This window comes from Marmota monax, unplaced genomic scaffold (genome assembly GCF_021218885.2).
Source record: "Marmota monax isolate L192 unplaced genomic scaffold, Marmota_monax_Labrador192_F-V1.1 WCK01_AAM20220418_F8-fsc00253, whole genome shotgun sequence".
NCBI classification, from domain to species: Eukaryota; Metazoa; Chordata; class Mammalia; order Rodentia; family Sciuridae; genus Marmota; species Marmota monax.
In genome coordinates, this window is record NW_026695237.1 from 912,353 (window position 1) to 927,526 (window position 15,174).

General features: G+C 38.7%; 1 protein-coding gene across 10 annotated transcripts in view; it reads right to left on the reverse strand.

Moving 5' to 3' along the window:
• The window catches only part of Depdc5 (DEP domain containing 5, GATOR1 subcomplex subunit), a 161,690-nt gene that overhangs the window by 73,139 nt on the left and 73,377 nt on the right, over nucleotides 1-15,174 (reverse strand). For 8 of the 10 annotated variants that reach the window (XR_009226269.1, XR_009226270.1, XR_009226268.1 and 5 more), the window contains 3 exons: nucleotides 5,588-5,653; nucleotides 2,327-2,510; nucleotides 1,611-1,771 (listed from right to left, as the gene is read on the reverse strand). Coding sequence is in view for 7 of the 10 variants with exons in the window: in XM_046439463.2 (XP_046295419.1) it covers nucleotides 1,611-1,771; nucleotides 2,327-2,510; nucleotides 5,588-5,653 (411 nt within the window). In the remaining 3 variants the exon portion in view is untranslated. The remainder of the gene's footprint in view (nucleotides 1-1,610; nucleotides 1,772-2,326; nucleotides 2,511-5,587; nucleotides 5,654-15,174) is intronic. The other 2 variants (XM_046439464.2, XM_046439462.2) reach the window with 1 other exon arrangement.

Consider the following 15,174-nt stretch of genomic DNA (forward strand, 5'->3'; position numbering starts at 1 on the left):
GAAATAAAACCTCTATCTCTCACCCTGCACAAAAATCAACTCAAAGTGGATCAAAGACTTAGGCACAGAACAGAGACCCTGTGCCTAATAGAAGAAAAAATAGGCCCAAATCTTCACCATGTCAAACTAGGATCTGACTTCCTTAACAAGACTCTTATCAAGAATCAATAAATGGGATAGATTCAAATTAAAAAGCTTCTTCTCAGCAAAGGAAATAATAATGTGAGGAGACAGCCTACAGATTGGGAGAAAATCTTTACCACATGCACCTCCAATAAAGCATTAATCTCTAAAATATATAAATAATTCAAAAATCTTAACACCAAAACAACAAATAACCCAATCAATAAATGGGCTAAGAACTGAACAGACACTTCACAGATGAAGAAACACAATTGATCAACAAATATATGAAAAAGTGTTCAACATCTCTAGCAATTTGAGAAATGCAAATCAAAACTACTCTAAGATTTCATCTCACTCCAGTCAGAATGGCAATCATCAAGAATTCAGGCAAGTGGTAGCACGCTCACCTGGCATGCGTGCGACCCAGGTTCGATCCTCAGCACCACATACAAACAAAGATGTTGTGAATTAAAAAACATTCTCTCTCTCTCTCTCTCTCTCTCTCTCTCTCTCTCTCTCTCTCTCTCTTTAAAAAAAAAAGAATACAGGCAACAATAAATGTTGGTGAAGATGCAGTGAAAAAAGTACACTCATACATTGTTGGTGGGACTGCAAAATGGTGCAGCCAATACAGAAAGCAGTATGAAGATTCCTCAGAAACCTGGGAATGAGACCACCATTTGACCCAGCTATTCCACTCCTTGGTTTATACCCAAAGGACTTAAAATGAGCATATTATAGTGACGCATTCACATCGATGATTATAGCAGCTCAATTCACAATAGCTAGACTATGGAACCAACCTAGGTGTCCCTCAAGAGATGAATGCATAAAAAAAGGTGGTATATATACTCATTGGAATATTAGTCAGCTTTAAAGAAGAGTAAAATTATGGCATTTGCCAGTAAATGATTGGAGTTGGAGAATATCACGCTAAGCGAAATAAGCCAATCCCACAAAACCAAAGGCCGAATGTTTTCTCTAATATGCAGATGCTAAATCACAATAAGGCAGGGGACACTACGGAAGAATAGTGTTACCTTAGATTAGGTAGAGGGAAGTGATGGGAAGGAAGGGGAGGGGATGTGGGAATAGGAAAGATAGTAAAATGAAACAGACAAATGAAACTATATGTATATATGTGACTACATGACCAATATGATCCCACAACATGTACACTCAGAAAAATGAGAAATTATATACAATCTATATATCAAATGTATATCAAATGTATATCAAAATGCATAAATGCATTCTACTGTCATGTATAACTAATTAAACTAATTAAAACAAAATATTTTTTAAAATGGAGAGTATAAAGAAAATGTTTAAGATACATTTGCACTTAATGTAACTATTACTCAAAGTAAAAGTGACAAAGAAAAACTTTGTGCTGAAAATAATTCCTAAATTTATTTGTTCCCTACCATCATGAAAAACAACTCCTACAAACTTAGTTGAAAAGAAAAAAGGAGTGCACTCACCTCGACTATAGAGTGGGCTACTGCTCAATGGGGGTGGAACAGCGGGGTTGGGTTTCTGTGCCTTGGGCTGCACTATGATTTGGTAACCCTGCATGAGGCGCTGGCAAATGAACTCTTCAAACACCTGTTGGGCTGTCATCTGCACACCATCTTCATCCCTCCTAAAAAAACAAACAGATGATTGTGCACATGGATATATGTGTTTGGCCTTGGGAAGTGACACTTAAGAGTTCATAGTGTAAAGTCCTTTACTTCATCCCAGACAACCATTATATGGCATTTCATAAAATTATCAATTTGTAAATCAGTCTGGGAGAAATGATAAGTTCAAAGGCATGGAAAAAGAAGGCAAGTAATAATCAATGCCCAAATGAGTAACCTTAGAAAAGAAGAAGAGATTTAGTGTGCCCAAAATAATTGCAAAAGGAAATTTGAAATCAAAGAGGAGAAATTGTTAATGTCAACAGAACTTGAAAGAAATGAACAGTTCTTGCATCACAAAATCTCCTAAATATAAAAGAATACAGATTTAAAAGTTCAATATTATGATGCATTTGTTTGTACATAATCAGAACCCTCATAAACAAAGCTGAGCTTTTTTTTTTTTTAATCATGCTAGACATTGAACCCAGGACCTGTGTGTGCTAGGCAAGCACTCTACCACTGAGTCACTTAGTTATACTCCAAGGACTCTGAATACCTTTTTCTGAACCAACCTGTCCATGTCTGCTTCTGGCAGGAGATCATAGCAGCCTTCCGTATAGTCATTCTGCAGGCCCTGGCGGTCGGGGAAGTAGTCGGTGGTGAGGGGGAGGCATGCCGGAGTAGTGAGAGACTTCCAGTCCACTCCAACTGTGCAACAGAAGCCTGGCACTACAGGGGGAGCAGACAGTGTCAGAACTGCCTCGCATAACAGGGTAAAAAGGTATGTGTGGTCACCATGGCAGGTTTGGGATATGGGGGAAGGAGAGGGAACAAGGGTGAGAAAACAGTTCATTGTAAAAGGTAATAAAATTGCCAGGATAGGGAAGGAGAAGAGGAAAGGGTGGGGGAGGGAGAAAGAGAAAAGAGAGAAACAGATTTTGTTAGACAATGCAGTGCACATGCTTCTCCAATCCCATCATGCAAGTGGGATTCGCAGCTGATATATTATATTTTCTGCTGAACATGAGCTACAGCCACAATACCAGTGAGGTTACTGCAGGGCAGGCAGGATTACATGTCCAAGCAAATCAATTTTCTGAGAGCAGATGAGAGGCTCAGGCTGGAGCCCCTCTGGAGGACTGCAGAGTGGCTAAGTGGGAAAGGAAGACAGCTGAGCCTGATTTGACAGCAAAACAGCATACAGTCACAGAAATAAGTTATACTTTTGAGAACTGCAAAAGATCCAAAAGGGCAGGAGAAAAAAATAAGGGAGGATGTCTGGGAAAGTTTTGAGGCTGGAACTTTAAGAGACAGAGTTAGACAATCCAGAAAAAAAAAGCTGCAATAAGCAGAGTGGGCCAACCACATGGGTCTGTCTGGAATTGTCTGCTCTTCAGTTAAAGCAAGATTTCTCAATCTTGGAAACACTGACACTTCAAACAGCTAATTCTGGGCTGAGGAGGGCTATCCTCAGCATTGTAAAGTGTTACCCAGCATCACTGAACACTATACACTAGGTGCCACTGGCTCCCTCTAGTGGTGAAACCCAGAAATGTCTGCAGATAGTGCTACAAGTTCCCTGATACTGCCCATTTGAGAATCACTGAGGGGAAGTAATTAAGTGGTGCTTTGGTTTGGATGTGGTTTGTTTCCCAAGGATTTGTTGTTGTTTTTTTTTTTTTTTTTTGGGGGGGGGGGTTGGTCCCAGTGTTGGGTGAGGAGAAATGTAAAACCTCTAAGAGGTAAAGCCCAAAGGAGGTGATTAGGAGCATGCCCTTGGGGAGGGATCAGGGAAGCTCTGATGGGATCTTGAGATAGTGCTTGAGTGTTCTTGGTTCTTCTAGCCCCTCTCCATATTCTGGTTTCCTGTCTTTTCATATGATCTTTCCCTATTACATGATCTCTCATTGTGAGCCTTTCACTATCATGTGATGCATCTGAGGGGCTCTCAGCCAAGCTAACATCATGTAGCTTACAATTTCAGCTTCTCAAACTATAAGCTAAATAAGCCTCTTTTCTTTATAAAGTTATTCCACTTCAGGTATTTAAGTGAGGATTATGGTAGCTTTTTTTTTTTTTTTTTTTCAGTACCAGGGATTGAACCCAGGGGCACTTAACCATTGAACCACATTCCCAGCACATACACCCCGTTCTTTTTTATATATATATTTTATCTAGAGACAGGGTGTTGCTGAGTTGTTTAATGCCTCACTAAGCTGCTGAGGTTGACTTTGAACTTGCAGTCTTCCTGCCTCAGCTTCCTGAACCAGTGGAAATAAGCCTCCACACCTGTCTTAATCTTTAAGTAACATCTTTTTAAGTAAAGATTATTTTCAAAGTCTCTATAAGACAAGCAATATGGAAGAAAAAAATTTTGTGCCTTTGCCTCTGGGTCTTGAGTGGGCTCTTCACAACTCATATTTATATAGTGATTACAGCTAATGACATGGTTACCTCATCTGCCCTCACATCACCCTCACATGGATGAGGAAGACCTGTGTGCTAAATCACAGTGAGAAGATGCCCCATGTAGCACCACTGAAGTGGGGAAGATGATTAAACTCTCTTAGGATCACCTTCATGGTCTACGCAGTCTTATTAACTCACTAATACTTCAGCACAGAATAGCCAAAATAATCACCCCAGTTTCCCCCATGGTAGACAAGGAGCTAAACTTATTCCTATTTCCTAGATAGATACAGGAGAATAGAGAAATCTGATCAAAGCCATGGTGGGGAGGCCAGGAATAAAAGTCATCTATATCTTTTAGCCTTGTAAGTCATGTTGACCCTCATCAGCCTACCAATCCTTGGGATTATAAAAAACCTGTAAAAATGCTTTCTGCTGGGCACACACCAAAATACACCAAAATGCCTGGTCCTAAAGCCCACATTGAAAAGGCTTCAGAGTCTTAGTTTAATGATGTTCTTCCCTGGGAGAAAAACTGTGGCCTCTTGTACCCCATACATTCTGGTCCTGAAAGAAGGCCTCTAAGGAGGTCTACCCCGAAATAATAAGTAGATAACAAAATCCGTCTTTTCATTGCTCGCAGCTTTTTAGAAAATAATCAATCTGCCAATCATAAACCGAAAGAAAAAAATATACTCTCTGCCATTCACTATACCTTCATTATATGCCATCACTAAAAAAAAAATTGGAAACCGTCTAAATGGTCACACATAAGAAATGATTACTCTAACCAACATATGTAATATGTTTCATAGAGGAATTTAAAATGACAATTCAGGACCTAAAGATATAATAAAAGGATTAAGTTAATCAAAAAATGTAGACAAAAAGACTCATTGATGTATATCCATTGGTCATAGTCAAGCAAAATGAAGTTTATGAGGTGGCAGGATTTTTTTTTCCTGCTATTTTGTGACTGTAGATAAGATGTTCTCTTACTGTACATCTATTTAAGTTGACAAGAATGGCCAAAATGAGTACAAACTATCAAATATCATCATCTACAGGTGTGTAAGGAGTTCCAGTAATTGCCTATTATTTCTTTGCAATTTTTTTCTAGAGCCATCATTAGGCATTTAAGAGCTAATGCCAGATCTAGACTGGCACTAGAGGCCTATGAGTAAATCTGTTACCTTTTCCATGTGCACTGAATTACATTTTGAAACAAGTCTTGGGCCACACCTCTCTCATTTCACATCAGAGAAACCAAACAAACCTCCCTCACTCATTGCTTTCCTGTACCCCACAGAGTATGGACTTCTAAACCATTCTCTTCCCACAGGGCTTTTTCTTTCTTCCTCATGCTCTGAACATCCCATAAACCCTAACATCTACCTCCTGCTAGCAGTTGCCCCCCCTCTTACTTGGGTCTGGAGAGGTAGAAACATTGTCCTCTAGAGAATCCTTATTCTGAATCCTAGGATTCGTACCTATGGAAAGATAAAAACAGCTTGTCTGAATGAAGCTCATTTTGCAAAAGAGTTCTCCCAGTTATACTTTTAAAAGGCTCCAAATTCAAGCTAAAAATAAAAATGATAATTAAGTGTCAATTCTAGGCTAAGGATTTCAAACAGTGCAAAAGGATCAAAGAAAAAATGAACAAAATAAAACTTGGGAACGAATCAGAACTTTAAGGTTTTATTAATATCATTCTTTGCCAAATGAGACTTTTTAGCAAAGCAACCCACTACTTTTTTAAAGAAAATGAACACATTACGAAATCATTTCAACTAATCACAGCAATTTTTAGCAAATCTAAAAAGACCTATTTAAATTTACTCCACTCATAATTCATCCTTATCTACTAGAATTCCTCCCCAAATCATGGCTTTCTAGAATATGACATAAGACATCAAAACTCACTATTTTAAGAGCATAACAATAATTCTACTTACAACTGGGCTGAAAAGGGAAACAGACATTCTTTGAAATGCTACTTACTGACTAAAAAGTAATAAAACTAATTTTAAAACACATAATAGTACTTATAGTACCATAAAAAGAATTGAAAAGATCCTCAACAAACTATCAACAGTGGTTATCCCAAAAAAGAAAGCTAAAGATGGCAGAAAGTAAAAGAGAACTTGTGCTTTTTACTCTAAATTCTTTTGTGTTATTTGAATCTTATTTTATAATGAGAACAACTATTTATAAATTCCTTGTGAAATCTTAGGAAAAACAAGCTTGAGAGAGAGCATGCACAAATCATGTTCTCTGGGAAAGAACTTATATCCAGAATATTCAGAGAACTCTCACAACTCAAGACCACAAAAACTCAAACCCACTGAATAAATGGGCAAAAGATTTGAACAGACAATTCATCATGGGATAAACGAAGGTGAATGAGCACATACAAACATATTCAACATCATTAGTCATTAAGGAAACAGCAAATTAAAAGCACAATGAGGGGCTGGGTCTGTAGCTCAGTGGTAGAACACTTGCCTAGCATATGTGACACTGGGTTCAATTCTTAGCACCACATAAAAATAAATAAAATAGGGGCTAGGGTTGTGACTCAGTGGTGGAGTGCTTGCCTAGTATGTGTGAGGCACTGGGTTTGATTCTCAGCACCATATAAAAATGAATAAAATAAAGGTTCATCGACAACTAAAAATATTTAAATAAATAAATAATATGAAGGCATTCTGTTTATCTACAGCTACAAAAAAAACTTAAATAAATAAAAAAGCACAGCGAGATAGCGCTATACACCAAAATTAATGATTAAAAATGACTGATAGGGAGCTGGGATTTGTGGCTGAGCAGTAGAGCACTCGCCTAGCATGTGTGAGGCCACATAAAAATAGATCAAAAAAATAAAGGTATTGTATCCAACTATAACTAAAAATAAAAAAAATATTTTAGAACCATGACTGATCAGGGCTAGAGCTGTGGCTCAGCGCTAGAGCACTCACCCAGCAGTTGCGAGGTGCTGGGTTCAATCCTCAGCACCACGTAAAAATAAATAAATAAAATAAAGGTATAAAAAAAATATTTAAAAAATAATTAATCATAGCAACTACTGACAAAGATGTGGGGCAACGAAAATTCTTATACATTGCTGGTAGGAATACTAAATGATACACCACTTAGGAAAACAGTTTGTATGACTTACTCCCACTCATATGACTTTACATAAGAGAAATGAAAACTTATGCTCATACAAAGTTTGTTGATGCAAAATTATATCAATGTTTAAAGCAGCTTTATTCATAGTTGCCAAAACCTGTAAAAAAAACACAAATGTCTTTCAAATGGTGAAGAGATAAACAAACTGCACTATATCCACACAATGGAATACTACTTGGAAATAAAAAGTAATGAACTACTGATGTATGCAACAACTGGATGAATCTCAAATGCATTAGATGAGTGAAAGAAGCCAGACTCAGAGCTACACAGTGTATGATTCCAACATGCTGAGAAATATAAAACTAGAGGGACAGAGAACAGATTTATGGTTGCTAGGAGACAGGAAAGGGATCAAATATAAAAAGGGGTTGTGGCTCAGCAGTAGAGCACTTGTCTAGCTCGTGCGAGGCACTGGGTTCAATCCTTAGCACCGTATAAAAATAAATAAAATAAAGGCATTGTGTCCAGCTACGACTAAATATATACATATACACACACACATACACACACACGTATGTGTGCGCGCGCGTGCATGCATGCATATGTGTGTGTGTATGTGTGTGTATATATATATACACATACACACATATATATTTTTTTAAGTAAAAAATTTAAAAAATAAAAAGGCAACAAGAAAGAATTCTGGGGATTCATGAAAAAGTTCTGTATTTTGATGTATTTGTTGATGGGTATGTGGCTCTGAATTTATCAAACTCATAGAACTATATGCTAAAAAGAGAAAATTTTACTATATGTAAATTTAAAATATACCAGCACAATGGTATACACCAGTAATTCCAGCTACATGGGAGGTTGAGATAGGAGGCTAGCAAGTTCTAGACTATCTTTGGCAACTTAGTGAGGCCTTGTGTCTAAAAAATAAAAAGGACTGGGGGCATAGTTCAGTGGCCGAGCACCCTACTATTACTACTTCAAAAAATTTTAAAAAAAAGGCTGGGCTATAATTCAATGGCAGATTAGCCCTAGCTAGGATCAATCCCCAATACTGCCAAATAATGTTTTTTAAAAAATAGGAAGAGCCGGGTGGCACACACCTATAATCCCAAAGGCTCAAGAGGCTAAGGCAGGAGCATCCTGAGTTCAAAGCCAGCTTCAGCAAATTAGCAAGGCCCTAATCAACTCAGTGAGACTCTGTCCCCAAATAAAATACAAAAAAGGGCTGGGGATGTGGGGTTAAGCACCCCAGGATTCAATCCCTGGTACCAAAAAAAAAAAAAAAAACAGGAAGGAAGGGAGGGAGAGAAGGAAAGAAGGAAGGGGAAAGAAAGAGAAGAAGGAAGGTAGGAATGAAACAGAAAGGAAAGGAAACAATCTGCCCAATGCACTGGCCCCTGCTGGGGACCACAGTGAAAAATAAGTGAAGGGCATGGCTCTGAGGCCACCACCAACCACACTCAAAACGAAATTCAACAGAGTCAGGAGAGAAACCCACAGAGATGTTACTCTTATGAGTCAGAATTCATGAATCATGTTCAAATGCAAAAGAAAATTTGAGTCATACTTAAGTATCTGGGTTTGGTGTGATCTGTCAAGTCTGAGGAGGTAAAGGTAGAGTCACACATGAGGTTTTCTTCTGTCTTTTCTGGTTTCTTCTTCTTTTTGTTAATAAATGAAATGTGAACCGGATGTATACTTACACTCCACTCCACCTCATTCCAAAACAAGGACTCTATATGGCAATCTTACCCTAAATGAACCCAACGTACATTTGTTCCTTATAACTATTCTGTGAGGGGCAGATGAGTGAGGATCTTTGCGCTCATTATGTAGATAAAGAATCTGAGGCTCCCTGTAGGTGTACTTCAGAGGTAGAGTGTTTGCCTATCATGCTTGTGGACCTAGATTTGATCATCATCACCGCAAAAAAAAAAAAAAAAAAAAAAAAGAAGAAGGAGGAGGAGGAGGAGGAAGAGGAGGAGGAGGAGGAGGAAGGAGGAAAAGGGCGAAGGAAGGAAGGAAGGAAGGAAGGAAGGAAGGAAGGAAGGAAGGAAGGAAGGAAGGGGAAGCAGAAAGAAAGAAGTAGGAGCAACAGCAACAGAGGCTCAGCAAATACTGAAAGCTCAACTCGAAGGTTCGGATCCATGTCACTTTCATTGCAGCACAGTCCCCCATCTAACACATCCTAATTTAGTAGAGATCCAGAGGGCTTTCCTTTCATAGCTACTACTCTACATAGGAGCTGCTTCAAGTAGAATCCCAAAGGAATGACAAGCCAGAGCACCCTGAGGTCTGGAAATTTGGTGTCTTATATGTAAATTTAAAATATACCAGCACAATGGTATATACCAGTAATTCCAGCTACATGGGATTTTGTTTCTTCTCAGAACTTAGCACAGTGGATAGAGTTAAATAAACATTTTGGGGAGGGTTCACAGTTTGAAGATAGCAAACCATATTCCATGAAAATTGAGGACAGCTTGTAAAGAAAGCTACTTAAAAAGAATGCCAGGGGCTGGGATTGTGGCTCAGAGGTAGAGCGCTTGCCTAGCACTGACAGGACCCAGGTTCGATCCTCAGCACCACATAAAAATAAAGGCATTGTGTTGTGTCCATCTACACCTAGAAAATAAATGCTTAAAAAGTTTAAAAAAAAAAAGAATGCCCAAGTCCTTGAAGAAACAAATCCAGTTTAATTGTTCAACAAGGTTTAAGAAAAGCATTAGAAGAAAAATTAAATGATGCTTCAGTGAGAAAAAGCTTACCTAAGGCTTCTAGCATTCACTCAACTATCTACTTTACCATATGTCTACCAACTATCTACCATGTTCCAGAACTGTTTTAAGCTCTAGAGGTACAGCCATAAGTAAAACAAAAATCCTCATCCTCATGGATCTAACAATAAGAATACAAAAGTAAAAAAAAAATCTAGTATGTCAGGTGATGATAAGGAGAAATATTAGGTAGGGAGGATACATGAAGAATTCTGATGTAGAGTGTGGCAATTCAGGCAAGACTTGAAGGAAGTAAAAGAGTAAGCTAGTGGAGATGTGGGGGATGTCAACATAACTTCTATAATCCAGGACACCCATGAGAATGAAAGGGGACACTATTAATAATTATACAAGTTAACAAGTTCAAAACTGTTCTGGGCCGGGCATGGTGGAGCACACCTGTAATCCCAGTGGCTCAGGAGGCTGAGTCAGGAGGACTGCGAGCTCAAAGCCAGCCTCAGCAATAGCAAGGCACTAAGCAACTCAGTGAGACCCTGTCTCTAAATAAAATACAATATAGGGCTAGGGATGTGGCTCAGAGGCCAAATACCTCTGAGTTCAATCCCTGGTCTCCCCACCCCGGAAAAAAAAAAAAAATATTCTGGGTAAAATCAGACATATGGATCTTAGCTGTGAGGCTCTTTGGAATAAGAGAACAGCAGAGAGGACAGCAAGAGAAAGGACTAGAGATTCGGAGTGTGCATGGTCTATTTGGGAACCACTAAAGTGAAGTGAGAGGGGAAACCAGGAGATGCAATCTGAGACTAACCTGGAGAAGTACAACTCTAGGATATCTGTCAATTACCATGATGCCATGGCTTTTATTCCAAGTGAGCTGGGAAGTCCTTGGAGGGTTTTGTGTATATAAGTGTCAAAATCTGACTTTTTTTTTGTCCTTTTTTTAATATTTTATTTACAGACAGGGTCTTGCTGAGTTGTTTAGGGTCTTGCTAAATTGCTGAGGCTGGCTTTGAATTGGGGATCGATCCTCCAGCCTCAGCTTCCCAAGCGGCTGGGATTACAGACTTGCACCCCTCTGAGCCCTTTTTATTTTATTTATTTATTTATTTATTTATTTTATGGTGCTGGGGATTGAACCCAGGGCCTTGTGCATGTAAGGCAAGCACTCTACCAACTCAAAATCTGACCTCTATTTTAGAATGCTCACTCCAAATTGCTGTGTTGAAAATATACTATATATATGAGGGCTGGGGTTGTGGCTCAGTGGTAGAGCACTCACCTAGCACGTGGGAGGCACTGGGTTCAATCCTCAGCACAACATAAAAAAATAAATAAATTAAATAAAGTTATTATGTCCGTCTGCAAATAAAAATGTTTAAAAAAGAAAATATAATATATGAAAGGGCAAAGGAGAAAGCTGCAACCAGTTAGCAAGCTACTATATCCAAATAAAAGATGGCAGGACTTTGTACCATGCTAGGACTGGTGAAGGTAGGGTTCACATAGCCTAAGACAGATCTGATATTAACTGGTTGTTATGGTTTAGAGGTAAGGTGTCCCCCAAAAGCTCATGTGTGAGACAATGCAAGAAGGTTTGTAAGAGAAATGATTGTATTATGGGAGTCTTAATCCAAGCAGTGAATTAATCCCCTGATAAGGATTAACTGAGTGGTACCTGAAGTGGTAGGGTGTAGCTAGAGGACACAGCAATTGGGGTGTGGCTTTGGGGTATATATTTGTATCTGGTAAGTGGAGATATCTCTCTTTGCTTTATGATCAACATGTGAGCTGCTTCCCTCTGCCACATTCTTCTGCCATGAGCCCAAGGAATGGAGTCTGCTGTCTATGGATTGAGACCTCTGAAATTGTGAGACCATAAATAAACCTTTCCTCTTCCACAGTTGTTCTGGTCTGGTCCTTTAGTTGCAGCAGCAAAAAAAAAAAAAGAAAAGACTGAAACACTGGTTGTTGCACAGGGCAAGAAAAATTAGGATGATTTTTTTCTAAATTATAATTGATCAGGTAGCCAGTGTCAAAGATGGGAGTTCAATTCCCACGTGGCTACAGCCTAACTCCTGATGTTCTCTGGCCCCCTCTGAACATATGATACAGACCATAAAGGGACTGGGCAAGGTTAAGGGTAATGCCACTTAACTATATCACCCTGACTAAAATAACTGAAGGGAGTCCACAATCTTAATAAGAAGTTAGATATATAAGCAAACACTCAAATACCAATTAAAAAATAATTCTGTGAATTATTCAAATGCTTTTTACATATAACATCTGGGTCTTGAAATACGGATTCTATTGTCAATAAATGTGCTAAACACTAGAGGGAAATGAATAAAGATAAGCTCAGTCTAGTGGGGAGAAAAACATGGAAACAGTGACATCATGGTGTTTAGAGAAATAAGTTGGGTTGTGCACAAGGAGTTGCAGAAACATGTCTAAAATCTCTTGGGAGGACATGAGGAAGAAAGGGAACCACTAGGGTGGGGTTCGATGAGGAGTTATGATTGGACTATAAAGATTGAGTGGACATTTGCCATACAGAATCAGGGACTGAAGACAAGGAAGAAGCATATTCTATACAGAAGGACTAGACTATGTAAAGGAATATGAGAACATAGTTCTTTTGAGAGATCACAAGCAATGGCTAGAATATAAAATATGGTCATACAATAACAATAATAGTACATATTTGATGAACACACACCATGTGTTCCTGGCACTGTCTTAAGCATGCATGTGGATCATCACATTTAATATTATAAGTATTATAATAATGAAAAAACTGACTTATACAGAGGTTAGGTAACTATCCCAAGGGCCTCAGTGCTCATGAGGTAGATTCAGGCCTCATGTCCTAAGATTCTAGAACCTGTACTCTTTAACATACAATGCTATGAGGAAGTGGAGGCAGATGAAAATACAAAGGTAGGCAGGAGTCAAGTAATGGCTAGCATTACAAATCATGAAGAACCACTGAAGGGCTAGGGATATAGCTCAGTAGTAGAGTGGTTGACTAGCATGCATGAAGTCCTAGGTTCAATCTACAGCACTGCCAAAAAAGAAAGAAACACTGAAGGGTTTCTATTTGTGAAGTGAAAGCTGATCATATTTGCATTTGGAAATATCTCACTGGTGACAGTATGGAAGATGAATCAGAACAGACAAGAAATGAGAAAGATCATTTAGAAGGCTACTGCAATAATCCTGGCCAGACCATAGGAACCTGAACAAAAGCAGTGAGAAAGTAGATGAGCCAATGTCAGAAGAAAGAGGCAACAGAGGAGGAAGGGTAGGTTGGGGGATGGCTAGATGTGAATTCAGTTGAAAACACATTAAGGATGAGGCATCTGGGAGTCATCCAAGTCCAGAATTAGGCAGACCCACAATTCAGGAGCCCAAGAGGTAGGAGGCAAAACCAGAGGTACAGGTTACAGCAAATGCTTTTTTTTTTCCCTGTGTGTGCACCAGGGAACCTGAGAGGATTCCATGATGGTATCATCTGAGGATCTTCCACAACCATTCCCAAATAACGATTCTTTGAAAGCTCACTGTTTTCCCCAGGATAGACTGCAAAATTCCAAAAGATACATATAGAGAATCATTTGGGCTACCCCAAATCACAACACTAATCTGAATAGATCTTGGTGCTGCTACCATCTCAATCTAATTAATTCTCCCTACTTCAGGTCACCAGAAAAACTAGCTGATGGTACACTCTAGGGAGCCCCAGAGCAGTGGAACTCTACCCCAAACAATGCAGGTAGCTCAAACTCTGAATTCCTAAAAAAATGGCTCCTTGGTTTAGCAAAGCATTAAAAACATGCCTTATTAACATTCTGAATGCACTGGTTTGGCAGCAAGATAACATTTTTTTAAATTTTTTAGTTGTAGTTGGATCCAATACCTTAATTTTATTTATTTATTTTTATGTGGTGCTGAGAATCAAACCCAGGGCCTAGCACATGCCAGGCAAGCGATCTACCACTGAGCCACAACCCCAGCCCCCAAGATAACATTTTTAAGTATCTTTTTATCACCAAACTTGTATTCAATTTGTTTTCTCATTTAAAATCAATGAAGCCAGGCACAGTGATATATGCCTACAGTCCCAAATACTTGGGGGCCTGAAGTAGGAAGATTACCAAGTGTGAGGTTACCACCTTGAGCAACTTAGTGAGGCCCTGTCTCAAAACAAAAAATAAAAAGGGACTGGGGACGTAGCTCAGTGGTAAAACACCCCACAGTTCAATCCCCAGTACCAAATATATAAAGAAAGAAAAGAATACCAGGCACAGTGGCACATGCCTATAATCCCAACAACTTGGGAGGCTGAGGCAGCAGGACTACAAGTTTGAGGTCAGCCACAGTCACTTAGAGAGACCCTCAGCAAATCAGCAAAACCCCCCATCTCAAAAATAATAAAGTAGGGGTGGGGCTATAGTTCAGTGATAGAGTGCTTGCCTAGCACGTGAGGCACTGGGTTCAATCCTTAGCACCACATTTAAAAAAAAAAAGATGGGCTGGGGTTGTGGCTCAGCGATAAAGCACTCATCTAGCACGTGTGAGGCCCTGAGCTCAATCCTCAGCAACACATAAAAATAAATAAATAAAATAAAAGTATTGTATCCAAATACTTCTTAAAAATAAATATTTTTTAAAAGAATAAAATAAAAGTTAAAATTCTTTTAAAAAAATAAAAAAGTAAAAGGACTAGTGACATAGTTCAGAGTAAAGCACTACTGGGTTTAATCCTCAGTACCAAAAAGTTAATGAAATGAATTAAATGAGTTTTCTCATTTAAAGTGAATTAATGAATGAATGAGTTTCTAATCATTTGGGATTCTTGTAATGCCAACCCCATTTCCAAGCCTCAGCCATAGGTCTCTAGGAATACTGCTGAATAAATCTACCAATAAATGAAGAAAATCATCATTAACAAATTTTATAAAACTTATTTTCACTACAACTTCCTTAAACCAAATATATGAAATGCAAGTTTGCTTACAGAATATTAAAGCATGAAATAGCAGCTCCATTTTTTTCCACTTGTAATGTTTTCACACTCATTTTGTATAATACCTATCCTCTGAGGCTCTATAGAAACTGCC